A 20,055-nucleotide genomic window follows, 5' to 3' on the forward strand; every position below is an offset into this window, starting at 1 on the left:
CCAAAATTTATTATCTTTTAATTTTTTTTGGATGCATTCACTGTATGCCCATCCATTGCAACAAAAAATAAAAAAAGGAAAAAGAAAATTGTTACCTAGCCGTATCTTAATGTGTATTGAGGTAAATTTGAAGTTGAACAATTGGAAAGACTTTGTACCAAACAACAGGACATATTGGATCATCGAGCGCAACAATTAAATCCCAAAACCCAAGTGACTTAACTAATTGAATCCAGCAATTAAATCCCAAACCCCTCGTGAGTAGCGATTTTACCGATGGAATCCGATCATTAATGAAAGTCCGAAACCAATCTTATCGCGTTTGGGCGAAATATTCTCGGATCCAATCTAAACCCAACCCTGTATAATTCCCGTACCCGGTGGGATTTTGCTCTTCCGCTATTCTTCGGCTCCTCTTTCTCCCGGGCCTTCGCCGCCGATTCTTCGCCATGGACTTTGAAGCGAACTACGAGATCTCCCGCACGGTCGATTTCATACGCACCAGAAACTTCACCAAAGTCGCGTTGCAGGTTCTCCTTCGCCCCCTTCTCTCAATCCCCAATCGCTTTGCCGACGAGAAAAACCCTAAATTGTGGGGTTTTAGCCTCCTTTCCCCCACTTTTTTTTGTCTCTCAATCCTAGTACCCAAAGTTCTCAAAATTTGATCTTTCTTTCTAGTTTCCGGACGAGCTGTTGAAGGACTCGACGAGGGTGGCGAAAGCCCTGAGAAGCGAGCTCGGGAAGGGTGTGCGCTTGTACGTCATGGCGGACACGGCGTACGGTAGCTGTTGTGTTGACGAGATCGGGGCCTCGCATGTGGACGCCGACTGTGTGGTGCATTATGGCCACGCGTGCATGAGCCCGTAAGTTCTCATCGAGTTCTGCGATTCTGGGTGGTTGGAGTTTTCGATTTTATTGGCTTTTGATTCTAAAAGATCGTGTCTTTTAGGTCGCTCTTTGTAGATTTTAGCTTGGTGGCTGATAAAGATGGGATCTGTGAGAGGCTTCTTGCTCAAAATATTTAGTGTAATGGGCTGTGGGTAGTTGGGTTTAGATCCTGCTGTAATAGTTTGATGAGTTAAACCTTTTATGGTCTTGAGGTGAAACATTAGTTTTTAGTGGACGTTTGATGTGTTAAAAGTTTTAAGGCTGGAGAAGGTTGTCTTTAGGGGTAATTGGTGAAGCGACTGCCTTAGTGGTGGAGAAAGAATGGACCTTTGAGTGGCATGTTGTTGGGTGGGTTGATTAGTTTTCAGAAGTTATAGTATTCTTGGCTTTGGAGATTTTAATTTTAAGAGATGGTGTTTGAGACTGGGAATTCAGGGCTGATGTGTCTCAGGAGAGAAGTTTAGTTCTCCGAAGAGTATTAGTGGTAAAGGCTTTGGGTTTGGGGCTTTTAGTTCCTAGATTGTTTTGTTCGATTAGTTAAAATTTCAGGGTTTGAATTGAGATGTTAGCTCATGGTGTGTGTGAATTGCATTTACGGTATTTCTGGACGAAACTATGTGTTTGCAGTCACATCTTTGGATTTGGATATAAACAGCATAGATAATTGAGACTGTAATTTTGGGTGGCAAAGGACATGGATTTGTGGATTATTGTGTTTGAAATGGCTCAGCTAGTTAAACTTGTTTATACTGTATGGCTGAGGTTCCATTTTTCAACCCTATTGCTTGTCATATTATATCAGTCTCAGTATTTCAAAGAATCAACTTTCATACTTTCCTTTTCCCCCCCTGTAAGTGGTGGTTTATTCAAAAATTTGCTTCTTCAACTTAAGTGTCTTGAATTTATGTTTAATTTTACATTAGTATCAGGTTTTAGGAGTTTTGTTCGGCTTTTCCTTTGATGTATTTTATTGATTCATATTGCTTTGTTTGTCAGCAAAGTTCAGATTCTCTTTTCTACTACTTGCAGAACATCAACTCTGCCGGCTCTTTTCGTTTTTGGGAAAGCCTCTATTGATGTAAATGCTTGTGCGGAGTCTCTGCGTCACTGCTTATCCACCGCCAGCAAGCATATAGTGGTATGGATTGAATAACTTATCACTCTTACCTCAATGATGATTAGATTTAAATGAAAGTCAATCAGCACTATCATTTTCTGCATAAGTGCATATTTCATGCAACCCATATGATGACCAAGGTTTGTTGCACCGGTATCAGGCACCATTTTGGTAGCTTACCTGCATGGTATGGGTTGGTATGGTGCACTCCCCATAACAACACATGGTATACTATTGGAGGTGAGACCGCATCTGTACCATGTGTCGGTGCATTACTGTATTGAGCCTCGTAACTTACTGGTACAGAGTGGTATACACCCATACTGGGTGGTATGGATCAATATACCAAACCTTGATGATGACAGGTCTAAGCTCTGTGCAAAAGTCTAGAAAAGATAGTCGCATGCTATAGAACATTTTTTGAACATGATAAAGTAAAACTTACGCTATAGAATATTTATTGAACATGATAAAGCAAGACTTACTTATGATTGGTAACCAATACCCTAATATGTTCTTTTAAAGTAAAACCCTAAGACATATTTGCCTATTTTCTATTGTGAACTTCATAAGTTCAGCATACATCATTCTCAAGAAAAAATATATATAAAAAGCTCGTCATGAATGCAAATTACTTTATGTATCTCTAGGTTTTATGGTCAAAGCTGAACTCCTGTAGTTAATCAGTTTACTATAAGAACATGTCTCCCTGCTTGATGCAGCGAAATATGTGTTTTCTTCAAGATACCTTTGAAATCCTGGGTCAAGGTAATTGGATCCTGGTATGGGCACAAGCAACACAAGGCTTTGCTTGTCCTTAAAGATCCTTTTGTTTATGGTGTAATTGTCAGAGAATCCAACATCTGAACATCTTAAAGCATGCAAAAATATGTAATCTCAGTAAAAAAGTTATTTCTGTAAGTTTTCTTTTAAATATGAACTTGCACATTCTTCTCCTTAAAGAAGTTATATCGATGTTGAGGGCCCAACTTCTAAAAGCTAGTAAATCTCATTTGTATTTTTATTTTAGCCAAGATATATGTCTTCCAATGACTAGGTGAGATATTTCAATATGAAAAATTTTCCTGTAACGTAGATCCAAAACACATTATCTACGGACATTTTTTGCTTAATTGAAAAACTAAAAGATATTTGCAGTGGATGTTGCCACATCTTTTTGATTCTTATGCAATCTATTTTTATTTTGTAATCAAAACTGATGCCTTTAGATTGTGGTACTTGAACTGAATTATCTACTTTTGTTCATATTTTGGCACTTGTTTCCATTACCATTCAGCATGCATTCCTGCACTTAATATCCATTTATGACAGAACTTTTCCAAAGAATTACTGCAGCTTTCCCACCCCCTTTATTCAAAAAAATGCGCTTTTTTCTCGAACTCTAAGAACGGATTTAAGGCATTTTTTTCACAAACAATTTGATGGCATCTGTCCGCTTTCAACCCTTTGCAAGCGTGCTACTGGCTCGATGGACAAACTCAAGGAACTGCTTTGCCTCCTTTGCTTCGATGGAATGCTTGATTGCTTGCCGGGAATGACTGACCGAAGAAAAGGAACTGCGGGCCTGCCTCTTGCTTTGCTTGCTCCAAACCAAGTTCTCGAGGGTGTTCGTTCTATTCTAAACCTGAGAAGTCTAAGAGGGGCTGCCCCTCTTAGACTTCCATAGTAATATAACATGATATGTACATCAATTTGCACAATCGATTCATGAGAAGTAGTAGACCCTCTAGAATCTATTTGTTGCTGGATTTATGTATTCCATGTTTGTTTTTGACATTTATTTTCTATAAATGGCTCTCCTTTTTGGAATTCTTTTAACCTTTATCCAAGTTCCCTACTTCCCTTAAGTTTCACTGCCCTTACCCTGCTCTGCAGGTTAAGTATTCTGTGTGTGGGAACCTCCTCTGATCTTCATTATAGACACTATATTTCTCTTTACTTTCTATCTCTTTACATAGTTTGCCGCTTTTTTCTTCACTGTCGTCATTTTGAATGTCTTTGCTATTCTCTCCCACTTCAACTGCCTGCCCCCCAATTTTTTCAAAAAAAAGGAAAGGAATGCCTTTGCTATTAACATCATTCTTTTTCACTGTCATTACTAGTATGCAACACATTGAGCATGCCACTCGTCTTTGCTTTTGTTTCATGTTTACATTCTCTTCATTGCCTGTATACTTTAGTTGCCATACTTATTTTTCTCGTTTTATAGAATGATCGATATGAATCATGTTATTGATTAGTGCATAAGCAGTGTAATTTATTGCTTTATGATTTGCTTTTCTCACTTTGTCCAAAAGGCTCTGGCAGAACATACAAAGTACAAAGTAGGGCATCTGATTTGATTTTACATATTTCAATGCGTATTTTTGTGAATTACTTAATTTTTTTTGTTTTATGTGCGGAAAGCGCAGGTCCTATATGGATTGGAATATGCACATGCTTTGGAGAATCTCAAAACCGTAATGGCTGAATTGTTGCAGTTTAGTGTGTCCAACTCTAGTGTCCACTTTGCAGAGGTTGCTTGTTCAAGTATAAATCCATCAGGGGATAAAATGACAGAGAAGGAGCAATTATATTCTCATAATGGTGTTTCTGATATTGAGGAAGTTCATAAGTATGCAAATGGAAATTCTAGTCTTATTTCTGTTGATTGCAATAAATTGGAGCCTTGTACCAAATACAGTCTTGGTGGACTGATATGGAATATGCCAGTAGGCCACAAGATGGAGGACTATTTGTTGTTCTGGATTGGTTCTGAGAACCCTGCCTTTACCAATGTTGTGCTCACATTCAACAATTGTGAAATAGGTGAGATAACTCTTGGTTTTGTTATTTGTTTTTGAATCATCATCTTCTCATCTTTTAATACTACTCATTATTATATTCAATGGATCCTGTAATCTGGAAAGACTTTAGGATGCTTGAATTTGAGTGGATGCTGCAAGTCAATTAAATATCTAGGCCTTTGGTTTAAAGATTTTATTATTTGTTAAAAGTATTTCGTAATTCCTTATAAGTCAGAATTATATTTTTATCCTTTTAAATGCAAAAATACATGCATAAAATATGGATTCATAAGAAAATAATTCCTTCTCTCCATCCATAATTATGTTGATATTTTTTGGAGCTGTTTTTGTGTTCTAAGGTTTGGTCGTGTTCAGTCAGGTATGATGCAGAGCAAAGCAACTTGCTGAAGGACTTTGCTTATCAGAGGAGGATTCTTAAGCGAAGGTATTTGATGTAATAATTTCTTGTATGCCTTTCTTTAAGCATGTAATATGCCAATCAACTTGTGGACATGGAGAGAACTGTTCTATGCTCACCAACAGTGTGCCCTGATATATATCACTTCTGTAGATATTACCTTGTGGAGAAAGCAAAGGATGCAAACATTGTTGGAATTTTGGTGGGCACTCTTGGTGTTGGTATGTTCAATTTAGAGATTCGTTCATATATTCTGTTAGACATATTCGTGCTATATTTTGAAATAGGGCCAAATTATCATTTCACAGATGATATAGATAAAACCCATGTCGGTTGCAGATCCAATTAACATTGATCCTAAATTATCGTACAAGGTGTGATTGGAATAAAGGTTTACTCTGCTAATTTTCTTTGCAAAGGTTTTCTCTGGGTGAACTCTCTTACAGGATCATTGAAACTGCTTTGTTTTTGAGACTATATGCTATTGTAATTGCTTATTCAATCATCAATGATCCCATACTTCTATTTTTTATGACGTTTCTGAGGAACTTTAGTTCTAACTTTTAATCTTGCATAATGTGGACCAGTCATCACTCATCAGGACAAATGCAACACACTCACCATGAATTTTTAAACCCAAAGAAATTTCTACCATGCAGCTTTTCTTGTCATAGCCATGCCATGCTGAAAGATCTTTAACACGATAACTTGTCAACCTGTAAATGACCTTCTATCTAGGACCCTTCATCATGAAATATTTGATATATATATACTGCAAAAGTTATGGACTGGATAAGTTCACTTGCACATTTTCTCATATCTACACTTTGTAGTATCACAATTTTATGGTTTAACTTTTTATTTAACTTTTCTCATATCAACACTTTGGAGTTTTTTTTTTTGGACCTAAATGACTAATCCATGATATCTGTCATTCCTAGAAATCATGAATTTAAAGTCAATTACCCAAGCTATTTGTTTAGGGTTTAACTTCATTAGCAACTTCCCAGACATTTGGAAGTTTTCAAGTTGTGACCTAAATAATTGTTCCTCATCCTAAGGGACTTACATTTTTTGGGACTTAGGTTTTGAATTGACATCTAGTCATGACGTTTGAAATGTCTCTCCAATGTTTTGAAAACAACTGATATCCTTTTATTGTGACTCAAAAATATTTCCTCATTCTGCAATATATGATCATAAAGTTCCCTGCTATACCTAAGAGTACTTCTTAAAGAGTGTTCTCTTTGTGCAATGCTTCTTTTGCCTTCTTACTGCTGAGGGGTTGAATGAATGGCGTATTTTACATAGTTACGGACCAAGATAAGAACAAATAATGAAAAGTTATTCTTTAAAATTCATGCCAAACAGGTTTCTATTTTCGGGCATTTTATGTTAAATTGGTTTTGCCTTTTCCAGCTGGTTATCTTCGTATAATTCAACAAATGAAAGAACTGATTGAGAGGGCTGGGAAGAAGTCCTACACACTTGTTATGGGAAGACCAAACTCTGCCAAACTCGCCAACTTTCCTGAGGTAATTACTGTTTACAAGCAAAGCACAGATTTACTCTTCTTTATGTGGTCATGGTTGAATTATCTCAATCAAATTTCTTGTTTTGCAGTGTGATGTTTTTGTTTATGTCTCTTGTGCCCAAACTGCACTTTTGGATAGCAAAGAATTCTTGGCTCCAGTCATCACCCCTTTTGAAGCCGTATTAGCTTTCAGCAGGTGCCATTTTATTTGAATATCCAAATCTGTGCCATGCTGAATTGCTAATTCATCTGAGTCCCAGTATTGCAGCCGGTTATTTGGTTTTGCCCATCGCATCTTTGCAGCTATGTTAACTTTCTGCAGCCATTGCAACTGGTTATTTGATTTTATTCATTGTATTAGCTGCGACTGCAGTTGGGTGCTCACAGACAGATGCACATACATGCACAGGCAAACAGGGCAGAAAGCCTTAAAATCCCCGAGCACTAGGCCCGGCCCAAGCTAGCTTTTGAACCTCCATACCATGCATGTTGCATCACTTCTGCTTCAACTTCACAACACCTGCAATAATTGAATAACTCAGGAGAATACATTGATTTTTTTCTCCAATGTATGAGAGCAATGACCACCATGATCACTCTCTGATTGGTTATTGGCTATTCATATATTCAATAGTTAGAAACTGTCTATAATGCTCCTTCTTGGATGTTTATTTTTGCCTCTAGAATTTTCTTTCCCGTTTCTCTGCAGATTGCAGAGGGAACATCCTCATGCATTTATTCAAGTCCTGTGGGATGGGACTGTCCTGGATTTTTCCGTGGAACAGCATACACCCCCGTCTCGCCACATCTCATCAGGACTTGAATCCTTGCGGTTATACACTTGATGTTTTACATACAGTAAGAGAGTACCAAAGGGTGGTGGTTAATTAGATACCAGCAGTTACAAGGAAAGTTAACATTCATAAGTATTACAGTCAGTTGCATATTTCTTGCAGAAGTGCAAAAGCTCTTAATCGCTTTGGCAGTTAAGTTATATGTAGATGATATTCGTTAGTAACTGTAAATGAGTGTTAGCTTTTTTTCTATATGGACGGATTGGCCAGTTTTCAATCACCTTTCTTTAATTTTTATTGTGTATTTAATTTTCATTGAAATCTGTAAGAAGATCAAACATGGCAAATCATAAAGCTAATTGCTGATTCATGCCAGTTCTACTTTCACCATGTTTGTTATTTTAAACACCATAAAAGAACAGGTGGGTTATTTTCTCCATTCTGACACTTCAGTTGTTTTTCCCCCCTAAAAGGAACTTCACACACTTCTGTGAACATGTTTTACTGGCTTTCCTTGCTTGAAGTAATGAATTGCATAATCACATATAAATAGGCAAAATTCAAGTCGATGGTCATGGCCTATCCATGCATAATTGTTCAGGTCATGTGAATTTGTGACCCTGGATCACTTTGGTAGTAGTCTAGTGATGCAATTCTTTCCTTTTCTTTACATAGTTACATTAATGAAGTTGTTATCTGCCTAAAACAATTTGTCATCTTACTTAAATGAACTTGTTTTCTGCATAAAACAATTTGTCATCTTTATTTCTAATCTAATCATAGTCCTGATCTTATCAGGGGAAGCAGATGGACAGGAGAATACGTGATAAATTTTCAGGATTTGACAGCTTCTCCTACATCTGAAGTTGTCAACGACACAGAAGAAGCTAGGTTTTCTTTTATTCAAGGAGGCTACGTCGAAGATATTCAGCCTCTAGGTATTATTCTTGTGATATGATCCTTAATTATGTTCCTGTTGAATTATTAAATTTCATTTTCATGCTCATTAGTCTTTGACTGCTAAAAGTTGGATTTGCATGAAAGTTTACTTATTTGTCATGTTAAAGGCATTATTTTATTCAGATATCCAACATGTGGCAATCAGTAATTTCCATTTGGATCCTAGAATTGGATCATTACCATCCTATGCTTTTGTTTTGTGTGATGCAGGACAGTAAAAGATGACTCTGCATGTAATGGATGATAATTAAACAAGAATCTGTTTGTTTTCTAATATTAGCTTTTTTTGAACAAATGTAGCTATAACATAAAAATAATGAAAAAAGTTGTTGCACTTCTAGATGAAGAATGATCGATCTCACTGCATCTTTGAACTATTGAAACTGATCACTTTGTTGCTATTTTTAGAAGAAGGCCACACAACACTGACCTGAACAATCTTGAACATAATTCATGAATATTTCTGTTATTCTAATGGAAGATTGGAAGTGGTTACCTTATTCTTGCACTGATCCATTCTATCTATACCACCAAAAATTGATCTAGTCAATGAAACTTACTTGGACATGATTAACTATGAGCTTAGTTATTCTTTGTGTCATACATAAAGATGGATACAGATGTTATCCCCCTTGATGTTCTAATTTCATAATAATTAAGTGCTTTTCATGAATAGATTTTATTACATGCTTTTAATTAATTACCTCTGCTTTTAGCTGACACTTTCATTGTCAACTTCTTTGCTGCACATTCCCTTGGCTTTATTACTTTTTTTCATATATCCAAATCATATGTTGTGGGTACCAACGGGCTTGGTTGGTAAAGTCACCAGGCGCTGGTGCCAGTGACCTGGGGAATTTCGCCTGCACCTGGGTCGGGATTAATAAACCCGTTTCCATTTTCTTCGAACATAGGCTACCGAGATTTGCTCTATGTTTGTCACTTTCTCTTATTATTCGCGAGTCTGACAATTGGAGCTTGTATGCTGACAGAAAATGGAGAACACAAGGAGTCGTCTCTTGCCTTGGCGGAGGCTACAGAGAAGGCTCTGAATTTGAAAAACCAGTGTACAGATTCTGTGTTATTTAAAGGAAAAGCTAGATCTGGGGCAGAGTTTTTTGCAGCTCGATCGTTCCAAGGTCTGAACATGCAGTATGAAAATCCTCTTCCTCAATCTTATGTAATTGGTAGGACTGGCAAGGCATCTGGTTACGAGGATGAGAAGTAGTAGGGAAAAGCTCGACATGATTGCTTGGATATCATGTCAGTGCACTGAATGCATGCAATTGTCACCCTTTTTTGGTGTCTGTATGATTACTGAAGGATAAATTATCAAGAGCCTAGAAAGCTTACCGTGCGACATGCCGCTTTGATGATCAAATGAAGGAAAAATCCAGAAGTGGTGCGAGTGGAAGATCACAAATGAGCTCTCCGTTGCAATGGAGGGTTTTTTTTTTTCTGTAAAGAGCAAGGTTGCCACTTGTTTTTGCAGTTTTGGAGTAAAGATCATATTTAAATATTTTATGGAAAAGGCGATATTCAAATGTTCTACTCTAATGACGAAGGCTTCCGCATTAATCAATCAATTGCTACTGGTCAGTTTTCTTTTGATTTTACCTGAGTTGAGTTCTGTTTATATTCTTTCTTCCATGTATCATATTTGGACGGCATTATATTCTTTGAGGAGAGGCACTTTTCACCTGCTATATGTATTTGTGAAACTGTTTATTATGGACAACTTGTTGATAACATAAGTTTGCACAAGCTATGGGAGTTCATCAACTAATTGCGATGCAGAGAGTAGAGTTTTAAGAACTTAAATTTGTTCTTTTGTTGCCATGAAGTCATTACAAACTTGAACATGGAACCTTGAGAGGGTGCAAGGTAGTGAATTTGCAAGCAAGCGAGGAATTCTGCAATCGAGAAAAAAATGTTGATTCGAACTATATTTTAGATGGTTTAGTGATTTTTGATCATGGAGAGCTCTATGAAACTCTATGCATTTGTTTATGCAATCAATATTCTTTTCAGTTAGAGCCACTGGATCATTTCTTTAGTCCGGTTATGGACCCCTTCAGGGCATTCATCGAGTAATTTAATGTGAGATGATGTGTTAATATCTGATCATAGGTTCAATTGTTGGGGGTTTCTTCAAATTTGCTGTATAATTATGGATCTTAATTCGAGCCACTCATCCCATAGTGTCCTATCAGTACTATTTCAAATCTATCATCGTTTCAGCCGCTTGTATGGTGACAGCGGTGGTTGGAATAGTGGGTGAGATGGAGTGGTCGGAATAGTGGGTGAGATGGAGACGTAATGTGAAATGTTCTGCAAAAATTGAAGTATGCAATGCCCAAACATTTAGTCTGTCATGCATACCTGTGCATATCAGAGTGAATGCCTCCTTGAATAGATACAACCACCGGCATCCATCATAAGTACATCTCGGAGCCATTGGGGTAAAATAGGAGGAGCCTCCTGCTGTTGTGATCAGTCACGAAGGATGCCATCCAGTCCACTATACTATTATTGTGGTTTAAATTTGGTCCGAAAGTGACCACGCCGGAGGAGTCAGGGGAGCTGCCGAAATGTTGAGGAAGAGGAGGCTTGCTTGTGGCGCGCAGCGCGGTCCGTTCTTGTAAACGGTAAGGCGTTGACGGTCGTAGAAAGGGACAGTCGGAGTAGCATGGCGTTGTCGTTGACTGTTGTTGGCCAGCAGGTAAGGCATGGAGCGGAGGTGTTGCGATGTACGGCCACGTAGGTGGGTGTGGGCATGCTCGTAGATACGGCCGTGAGCGAGGCCGAGCTTGTTGAGAGGTCGCATCATATACTCGGCGAGGTCGGCTTGACGAGTGCTGAGGCTAGCTCGGCGTCCCTGATTCCGAGATGCGCTCGGTAGAGCGCCCCGAGCTTGGGGGTCGGGGTGCATTATTGGATAAGGCACCCCGAGCTCGGTCAGGGTGCGTCGGTGAATATAGGGGCGCCCTGAGCTCGGCCAAGGTGCATTGTCTATGGAGTGTGCTGGAGCAGCTCGGTGGAGAGAAAGGTACTGTCCGTTTTGGGGGAGCACACACGTACGCATTTCGTGCACGACAATTTCTTCCTCACGACTTCGTCCCATGAGGGGCGCCTTGCTATGAGCATCGGAGAAGGTCAGCGCAGGTTGTAGCAACGGAGAGACCTGTCTAAGATCGGCTGAGCCTTCGATGAAGTTCGAGCTCGGATTGGCTCTTAGTGGGACCAAGGTCCGGCTCAACTGGTGCTGGGGTCTATTTGGCTGAAATTGGGTGGCCCAACTGTAGCGAGCAGGGTGATCCATTTTGCCCCCCATCAACTATCATCCTTCTTATAAACATGTTTGACCATAATATTTGCTATAAGCCTCTGAACATCATCCAACAAGGGGATATTAGTGAATTGATGGCAACAAACTAGCCCCTTCCACACAACTCTTATTCAGCCAATGAGATTATTAATGTCATAAAATGGGGATTTGTCTACTGCCACCTGGTTGATCTAACATCACAGATAACAAAGCTAGCTCTTCCATACTATTCTCTATTCTTCACACTAACAACAAGGTTGATCTTGAGAAAGCTCAGGATGAAGGTTCATAAAAGAAGTGAATCACACAAGATGCAAAATCTGGGACCCCATATTTTCGTAGCTATTAAAAACCCCTTCGAGTTCTTGGCCCGAAAGAAATCCTAGATGCGGAGTACTTCCATTACAATCACTAGGGGCCTCTCATCCAAGTTCTCAAACAATCTCCTATTTCTGGCTAGTCAAGTATGATAGGCCACATAGCATAAGGCAATCACTCTATGAACTCCAATTCCATGGTGACTCCTCCATTTTATGTGCTGAAGAAAAGCCTCCAAATTCTGGTGACTCCTCCCTTTTATGCTCTATGGCACTCAAATAGCATGGGGTTGATAGATTCCTCAGTATCTACACATTGCTCGTAGAAGAGGAGAATAGCAACCCCTCGGTAATGTAAGGTACTCCTTCATGGCAGCCAGTTTCACACCACTTTTCAAAGGAGTAGCACCACTCTCGGCTGTGTACCATCCTCTATATCCAAGCTGCACCCCTCATTAGTTGATAACAAGGGCAATTGCATCAAATAATTTGCTGGAGAGATCTATCAACATTACTAGTAAGCTCATGTTTGGTCACAATTGGCCGAGCAATTGCAGAAGTTCAAATCATGCTTAACTGCAAACTTATCAGAAAGCCTTTGTTTAATGTAGCAACACATCCTGACTGATGGTCAATTTTCATGAGCTGGTTGCTCTTAAACAAACAAATATTGCGCTTTGCGTTACATTAACTAGCCAGAAAAATAACAGCCAGTGCTTAAATCATAACAACATGCAATCCCAAATTTATGGCAACTCCAAGTGCTTTAACAAAAAAGGCCCTAAAACTATTTGCAACAGGAGCTTCAGTGTAACCATATGACTCTTTATCATATAAACAAGTTCAGAGATGCTACATATTTGCATTGCTCAAACATAAGTTGATAAACAGAGATATAACATGTTGGTAAACAAAGATGCGGAAATCTAAGGCATTCATCGTATGGATTCTAGATGTCTCGCCTAAACTATTCAACAGTTAGCCAGGGAGGACTTTTGTAATCCTTTGACAATGTCTTATATATTGACCGTGTTTTGGCGGCGCAGAACAAGACTTCTAAGGCTGGAAAGAGCATCCGGATGATAGTCAAATATCCAATGTCAAACCCTGTTATCTTCCACTATCCTTCGCTTCTAACTTCTCATTAAAAAATGAGTCATTGACTCCCAAACATCACACGCCAAAAGCACTACAGCTTTAATCTATTTGAAAATTTTGATGGTGAGATTATTGGCAGCGCTTACACGAGGTTTGTCTCTGACTTTGTTGTTCTAGAAAGAAAGGAAGATACCAAGTCAACTAGGCACCTCGTGGCAAGCCATAGTGCCGTACGCCCCTATCCTCTCTCTGTTGACGATGTAATGCAAACTGGCATCCAAGGTCCCAATCAATGACTTCTCATCCATGAAGCACGCATGATTCCCACCTTCTCCGTTTGAAAGAATTAATGAAAGTTCTATCCTCTTTTTTTTTTCAAAGATCTTCTATGTTTCTATCAATAATTTTCAAAAATTTTTGACGTGAGTTTGAATTTTCAGAATTGTTCTACGAATTCTCAAAGTTCCCACGAAGTAGAAGAAGGCCCTCCTCCGCATGGGCGGAGTTCCAGAGTTTGAGCCTTGGAATTCATCTGATGGCAATCCAATAATAATTCTTTTGAAGGAACTTTGAGAAAAAGAAGAAGAAATGTATCCAAATTCCAAACATACATAAATATGCAGCTGTTGGGAACCCGCCCATGCCGCTGATATTTCAAAAAAATTCAGATGGCAGCGGAATCGGCATAAGCGGGATCAACGTTCATCGCATGAACGTTGTTTCATGAACCGTTCGTAGTTAGATAAGAATTAAAACTTTTTAAATACATTAGAAGATCAGATCTTCACCTTGTGCGGGTAGATGATCACCGCAAACTGAAGTTCGTGGTCTAGGATGAAGGTTCGCTTGAAGCCGTTCAAGTGTCCGGCTTCTACGGGTATCCACACGAAGCAGGATCCGATCCAAGCTCTCTATCTCACCGAGGTGCTAGCTCCCTTGCAGAGATAGCTTTTGATGGCTGATTTCCTCTCTTTCAATCAACCCTTGATTGTGCTTGAGAGGAGGAAGAAGAAGGATGAAGAAGAGGAAGAAGAAGAATCCCCACGCAGCCTTCTTTCTTTTCCCTGCGTTGGAAGGAAGAAGGGAGGAAGAGGATGCCGCCAACACCTTTGGCTTTTATCTTCCTTGCTTGCGGCTGAACCAAGAGGAGAGGAGAGGGAGGCGTACGGCAAGGAGGAAGAGGGCTTCTTCTATGCCCTAGGTGCCGCCCACAAGTCCCTTTTTATAGACATGTGGAGCTCCTAACATTTAGGAGTTCTTGATGTCTTTCCTAAGAGGGGGCGCCGTCTCTTCTCCCTTCTCCACGTGGAAAGGGGAGGGGCTTATCCCCTTCCTCATGGTAAACCCTAATCCATATTAGGTAGGGATTGGAATGCCCTAATGTGGTCAAGCCCTAATCCAATTAGGCTTAGCCCAAGGGTGAACCAATTTGGATCCAATCTAGGTAAGTCCTAATCCAATTAGAACTTAAATCAATTTTGACTCAATTGAACTCTTCAATCCTAATCCAATTAGGAGTCTTATTGATTCATTAGATTAATAATTAATTGTGACTTAAGAAACCCTAATCCAAATTAGGAAATATTTAATTTTAGTCCTAATTCAATTAGGACTCTATTTGAATCCGAAGTCCTAATCCGATTGGGACTCTAGAAATCCTACTCCAAGTAGGAATCCAATTTTGATTCAAAAACTCCTAATCTCATTAGGATTGAGGAATCCTATTCCAAGTAGGAATTCCAGTCCTACTCCAACTAGGATTCCCAGTCCTAATCCAATTAGGACTCTAGGAATCCTACTCGAAGTAGGACTCTTGTTTCAAGTCCAATTAATTAATTCCCTTTGTTCCTTCTTCAACTGAATATCAATCGAATTGATTACTTGTGATTCCTAATCACGATTTAACCATCGGATCAGTCAATACTTCTAATGTGTGTGACCCCATAGGTTCTACTCTGACTGGTAGTGAGATATATTATGATCTCTATCACAATATCATTGAAAACTCCTTTCAATGGATTGGAACGATTCCAACTCTACTCATTAGGGTTTATCGATCATCGAGATAATCCCTGTGAGTCCCACCATCCACCAGTGACACCTAGCAGCATGTAGTGGCTACCCAGTAGAATAGAAAGATGAACCTCTAGGTGCAGTTATCATGTGATACAGTCCTACTATCGTAGATCCCTACAGGACGGAGGTCATGGACAACTCGTCAAACCCCATTGTCTGTCATATGTCAAAATTTATTCAACTCGAGTTCGATAGTGGAAAACTTTTTCTCCACTATATATTACTGCCCTGGCCAAGGTCTTAGAACTCAGTCTAACAAATCACATAGGATCACTCCTCTTCTATCAAGGTCGATAGATTCCTTGTAGGTGCATACCCTACTCCTATAGTGAACCTACTGCAGCCAATCTACACTGCATGGACCCATATGGCTAGAGACCATGTATGTGTGCAGTCAAACTACAATAACCTCACTATGAGTAGCCGAAGCACCGCAGGTCAAAGGACCAGTCACACTACTGCAACATCAAGCAAGTCACTGACGAGTGGATAGACATCCAAGTGACTTCTTGTCTTGGTCACGCTCAGTACCCTTGTTCTCTAACAAGCACCTGCACTATCACTTCAGTGTCCCTACACTGTGGACTCAAGTCTCGTCCATCCAGAAGGAAAGTGATCTGTGCACTGATCGGATCGATCACCGTCCTCGTGATGATCCATTGATCAGGAGCATTTAGAAATTAATCACCAATGATACATGGCTCAAATTCTCAACTCTTGAGAATATATATCATCATCTTATTAATTTCTTGAATGATTCATAGACACATAAATAATATGAATGAAAAGATGCCTTTTATTTATCCAATAATAAATAGTCAAGTACAAAATTATGTCCCTAGAATTAATAATGTATCAGCCAGATTGGCTTCTAGGGCATACTTCTAACAGCAGCCTGCTCTTTTTTTGAAGGAGAAGATGCTAAAAATTCTTTTATTTCCAAGTTGATAAAACTAAATACCCGCTAAGAACAAAACAAAGAGAGTGTGTAACAATCTGAAACCTCATCCAAAATAGCTAACTGGAAGGTATTTTTTTGGGCTTTTTAGTTCTGTATAAGTATTCAAAATCTTTTCGGCGAATAACCGATGTGGAACTAAACCGTACGAGTTCTCATATAACGGATGAAAAGAAAAATTTTGAAGGATCCTCCCGGGTGCTACATGCCACATCTAAAGGTATGCAAACTGGATAGCCAAAAAAAAACCTATCAAAGCACGTTCAATGCATTGGAAAAAAATATCTAACATCCCTCATTGCAGATCCATCATAATTTGCCAGCGCCCACCATGAAATCTTGGCTTATTCACACCCACAATTTTTCCCTGCGTGACGCACGATATCCTTGGAGTTGCTTGCAGCAGCCATCCAACAAGTCGGCGCCCACTTTATTCCACCAAAGACCACTACTATTCCCACCACTACGAAAGAGGGGGGATAAAAAAATAAAAAAAAGCCAAGTCAATCCACCAAAAAAAGCCTCCAAGCGCTTGAATTCAAACTTCCCCAACTCCCAACCTCTCTCTCCGCATCTATAAATCCCTCTCTCAGTCTCAACCCCATACATCTAACTTCTCTCCCCACTACCCTCAAATATCTGCCAAGATGGCACGCAGTATAACTTTATTCCTCCCCTTCCTACTTGCTGGAATAATCTCCTCCGCCACCGCCCAGAACTGCGGTTGCTCGCCGGACCTCTGCTGCAGCCAGTGGGGCTACTGCGGCACCGGCAGCGACTACTGCGGCACGGGCTGCCGCGAGGGCCCATGCGAGTCCTCGCCGCCCCCCAACGATGTCTCGGTCGCGGATATCGTCACGCAGCAATTCTTCGACGGAATTATTAATCAGGCGGATAACGGGTGCGTCGGCAAGAGCTTCTACACAAGAGCTGCGTTCCTTGATGCTCTCGGGTCCTACCCCAACTTTGGCCGGGATGGGACCGTGGATGATTCCAAGAGGGAGATAGCAGCCTTCTTCGCCCATGTCACCCATGAGACTGGACGTAAGTTCTCCAAAGTATAACTTTATTCCTGTCGACCCATGGTGTAGGATTTTATAGACAGAGTCGAATGGATTAAGCATTAGTCGGACAGCATAATTAACAAGATAATGGTTTCATTTAAGGCTGTGTTTGAGTCGAGAAGAAGAAAAATTGGAATAGGAAAGTTATGCCTGCTCGAATAGTTATTCCCATTCCTACTTTTCTGGTGGGATAAAATTTTGGAATGACTTTTGGCTGAGGATATTCTTATCCATACTAGTTGGACAGCATAATTAACAAGATATTGGTGCATGACATGTCTAGCGAGGTATATTGCTCTTTGTTTTTCTTTTAGGCTGCGTTTGAATCGAGAAGAAGAAAAATTGGAATAGGAAAGTTATGCCCATGTTATTCCCATTCCTACTTTTCCTGTGGGCTAAAATTTTGGAATGAAGGGTATTCTTATCCATACTTTTAAAACAAAGAAAATGAAACAGGCATAAATGATGGTTTTAAGCCATAAATAGTTTATGATTGTTTTCTCTTGAAATAGTTGCAGGCTTGGAATTGGTATAATCTCTATTTCTTTCTTATATGGCTTTTTCAAAGACTATTTAGGTGCTTCATTGGTTTATTCCCACGGCATGAGTAAACATATACTCTTAAGATATTTCTCTTTGGAATATGCTTTGGTTCTCCCTGCCGAGGTGAATGAGACTTTTCCACTAGCCATGAATCCCACCAACAAAAAGCTTATGTATAATATCAGATTCTTGAAGATGCACGCATGCATCGGAAGATCATCATGAAGTCATGTGAGACCCAAGAGCAGTGCATCTCCTATGCCGTCAAATTAAAGCATCGATCGAAGCTGCACAACTGAAACGAGCCAAACTGTACAAATAGTTCAGAGACCATAGGAAGAAGGAAACTCACCCAAAAGAAGCCCCAAAACTTTTTGTCATCATTTCCTCCAATTTAGCTGCTAGTTTGCTCTCTGTCCAGCTTTTCAGTAGCAACACAACCAAATATCTACAGGCTACCTTCTATGTTTGCTCCATATGCAGCCTTTATGTTTTTGTTTGCATCTCATCAATTAGTGCTGCTGAATCATCCAGCAACATGACAGATTTCTAATGTTCTTCGTTGCAGATTTCTGCTACATAGAAGAGATCGACGGCGCGTCGAAGGACTACTGCGATGAGACCAACACACAGTGGCCATGCGTTCCAGGGAAGGGGTACTACGGCCGTGGCCCAATTCAGCTATCCTGGAACTTTAACTACGGTCCTGCAGGAAAAAGTATTGGATTCGATGGCTTGAATTCACCTGAAACCGTGGCTAATGATGTTGTTATATCATTCAAGACAGCCTTGTGGTATTGGATGACCAACGTGCATTCGCTCGTAACTTCTGGCCAAGGGTTCGGAGCCACGATTCGAGCCATCAATGGAGCCCTCGAGTGTGATGGCAAGAACCCGGAAACAGTTAATAAACGCGTCGGATACTACCTGGATTACTGCAAGCAATTTGGTGTGGCTCCAGGAGACAACCTTACTTGTTAGATGCTTTTATGATTTATCTAGCTCCAACTCCATTGCATGTTAAATGGAGGGGAATACATATTAATTTGAAATTATTGAATAAAGATGTGGCTACCTCCCTATTCCTTGTAGCTCCAAGTCCATTGCATATTAAATGGAGGGGAATAAATATTAATTTGAAATTATCGAATAAAGGTGTGGCTACCTCCTTCTTCTTCTTCTTCTTCTTCTTCTTCTTAATTTGAAATTATTGAACAAAGGTGTGGCTACCTACCTATTCCTTCTAGCTCCAAGTCCATAGCATATTAAATGGAGGGGAATAAATATTAATTTGAAATTATTGAATAAAGGTGTGGCTACCTACATATTCCTTCTTTTTCTCCTCCTCCTCCTCCTCCTCCTGGAGATAACCTTACTTGCTAGAGCTTTTATGATTTACCTAGCTCCAAGTCCATTGCATGTTAAAATGAAAGGAATAAATATTAATTTGAAATTATTGAATAAAGGTTGGCATGACATGAGGCTGCCTTTTTTTTTTTTTTGGCATGACTTTTGCATCTGATATGTTTAAGTTGTCCAGAGCTAGAGTAGGAAATCAAACATTTTTTTCTTTTTTGTAGTAGCTTTGAGTGCTTTAATGTGAAATCCAAAATGGCTCTCCTGCTGTGTTGCATGACATTTTCCTTTTCACCTGCTTGAGCAATGATTATAATGCAAATATCAATATAGGCCATCCAAAGTGGAGATTCACACCATTCATCATATTCAAACACTGAAAATGCTCATAAACTTAAAAATGAATATTTTAATGGCTCTACTTATGCATCTAGCTCCAAAATAGATGATACTAATTGTGCTGGCATTCTAAATTACCAGTTGACTATTACATAAGTAAGTTTGTAGTGCACATGATAATCTATATTCTTGAGAAAGAGGATCTTTCCAATAATGGAGCAGTAATACAGGAGATTAAAGTAATAATAGCAGACTTTGAAACTCATAAAACAATAAAGAAAAGAACTAAATATTTCCTTTAATCCAAAATGACCTGTTTCATGGTAGCTCATATCACATACTCACAGTCCAAAAACTTAAGTTATTACCCGAGGAACCGACCCAAGCTTATAAACCCATATAAGGTACCTTGTAACACCCTTGTCACGGGTTAGCTCCTATTCAAGAAAGGGATCTGC

At 39.5% G+C, this 20,055-nt stretch overlaps 2 protein-coding genes across 3 annotated transcripts; both read left to right on the forward strand.

Annotated features, from left to right (window-relative positions):
- The first annotated feature begins 272 nt into the window (after nucleotides 1-272).
- Nucleotides 273-10,224, forward strand: LOC103715374 (diphthamide synthesis DPH2 family protein). Of its 2 annotated transcripts, XM_008802978.4 has the most exons (10): nucleotides 273-530; nucleotides 679-863; nucleotides 1,918-2,026; nucleotides 4,438-4,834; nucleotides 5,188-5,257; nucleotides 5,384-5,451; nucleotides 6,650-6,765; nucleotides 6,854-6,960; nucleotides 8,357-8,496; nucleotides 9,511-10,224. In XM_008802978.4, the coding sequence occupies exons 1-10, from the start codon at nucleotides 450-452 to the stop codon at nucleotides 9,744-9,746; spliced, it is 1,509 nt and encodes a 502-aa protein (XP_008801200.3). In that variant the 5' UTR covers nucleotides 273-449; the 3' UTR covers nucleotides 9,747-10,224. The 2 variants fall into 2 exon arrangements, with proteins under 2 accessions (XP_008801200.3, XP_038989620.3); XM_039133692.3 differs by lacking the exons at nucleotides 8,357-8,496; nucleotides 9,511-10,224 and adding an exon at nucleotides 7,474-7,712 and having other exon boundaries at nucleotides 324-530.
- A 6,440-nt stretch (nucleotides 10,225-16,664) lies between these two features.
- Nucleotides 16,665-19,079, forward strand: LOC103715375 (endochitinase EP3-like). The gene is made up of 2 exons (XM_008802979.6): nucleotides 16,665-17,339; nucleotides 18,471-19,079. Exons 1-2 carry the CDS (start codon nucleotides 16,943-16,945, stop codon nucleotides 18,881-18,883), a joined length of 810 nt encoding a protein of 269 aa, XP_008801201.3. The 5' UTR covers nucleotides 16,665-16,942; the 3' UTR covers nucleotides 18,884-19,079.
- The last annotated feature ends 976 nt before the right edge of the window (nucleotides 19,080-20,055 follow it).

This window comes from Phoenix dactylifera, chromosome 4 (genome assembly GCF_051530095.1).
Source record: "Phoenix dactylifera cultivar Ajwa chromosome 4, Ajwa_hap1_PhDact_Kaust_v1.1, whole genome shotgun sequence".
In the NCBI taxonomy this organism is placed as follows: domain Eukaryota; kingdom Viridiplantae; phylum Streptophyta; class Magnoliopsida; order Arecales; family Arecaceae; genus Phoenix; species Phoenix dactylifera.

Excerpts from the sequence above, each read along its gene's own strand:
- LOC103715374 (XM_008802978.4), top strand. The coding sequence starts at position 450 with ATGGACTTTGAAGCGAACTACGAGATCTCCCGCACGGTCGATTTCATA. Across the intron at positions 2,027-4,437 it reads CCGCCAGCAAGCATATAGTG|GTCCTATATGGATTGGAATA; the intron begins GTATGGATTGAA and ends CGGAAAGCGCAG. Across the intron at positions 6,766-6,853 it reads AACTCGCCAACTTTCCTGAG|TGTGATGTTTTTGTTTATGT; the intron begins GTAATTACTGTT and ends CTTGTTTTGCAG.
- LOC103715375 (XM_008802979.6), top strand. The coding sequence starts at position 16,943 with ATGGCACGCAGTATAACTTTATTCCTCCCCTTCCTACTTGCTGGAATA. Across the intron at positions 17,340-18,470 it reads TGTCACCCATGAGACTGGAC|ATTTCTGCTACATAGAAGAG; the intron begins GTAAGTTCTCCA and ends TCTTCGTTGCAG.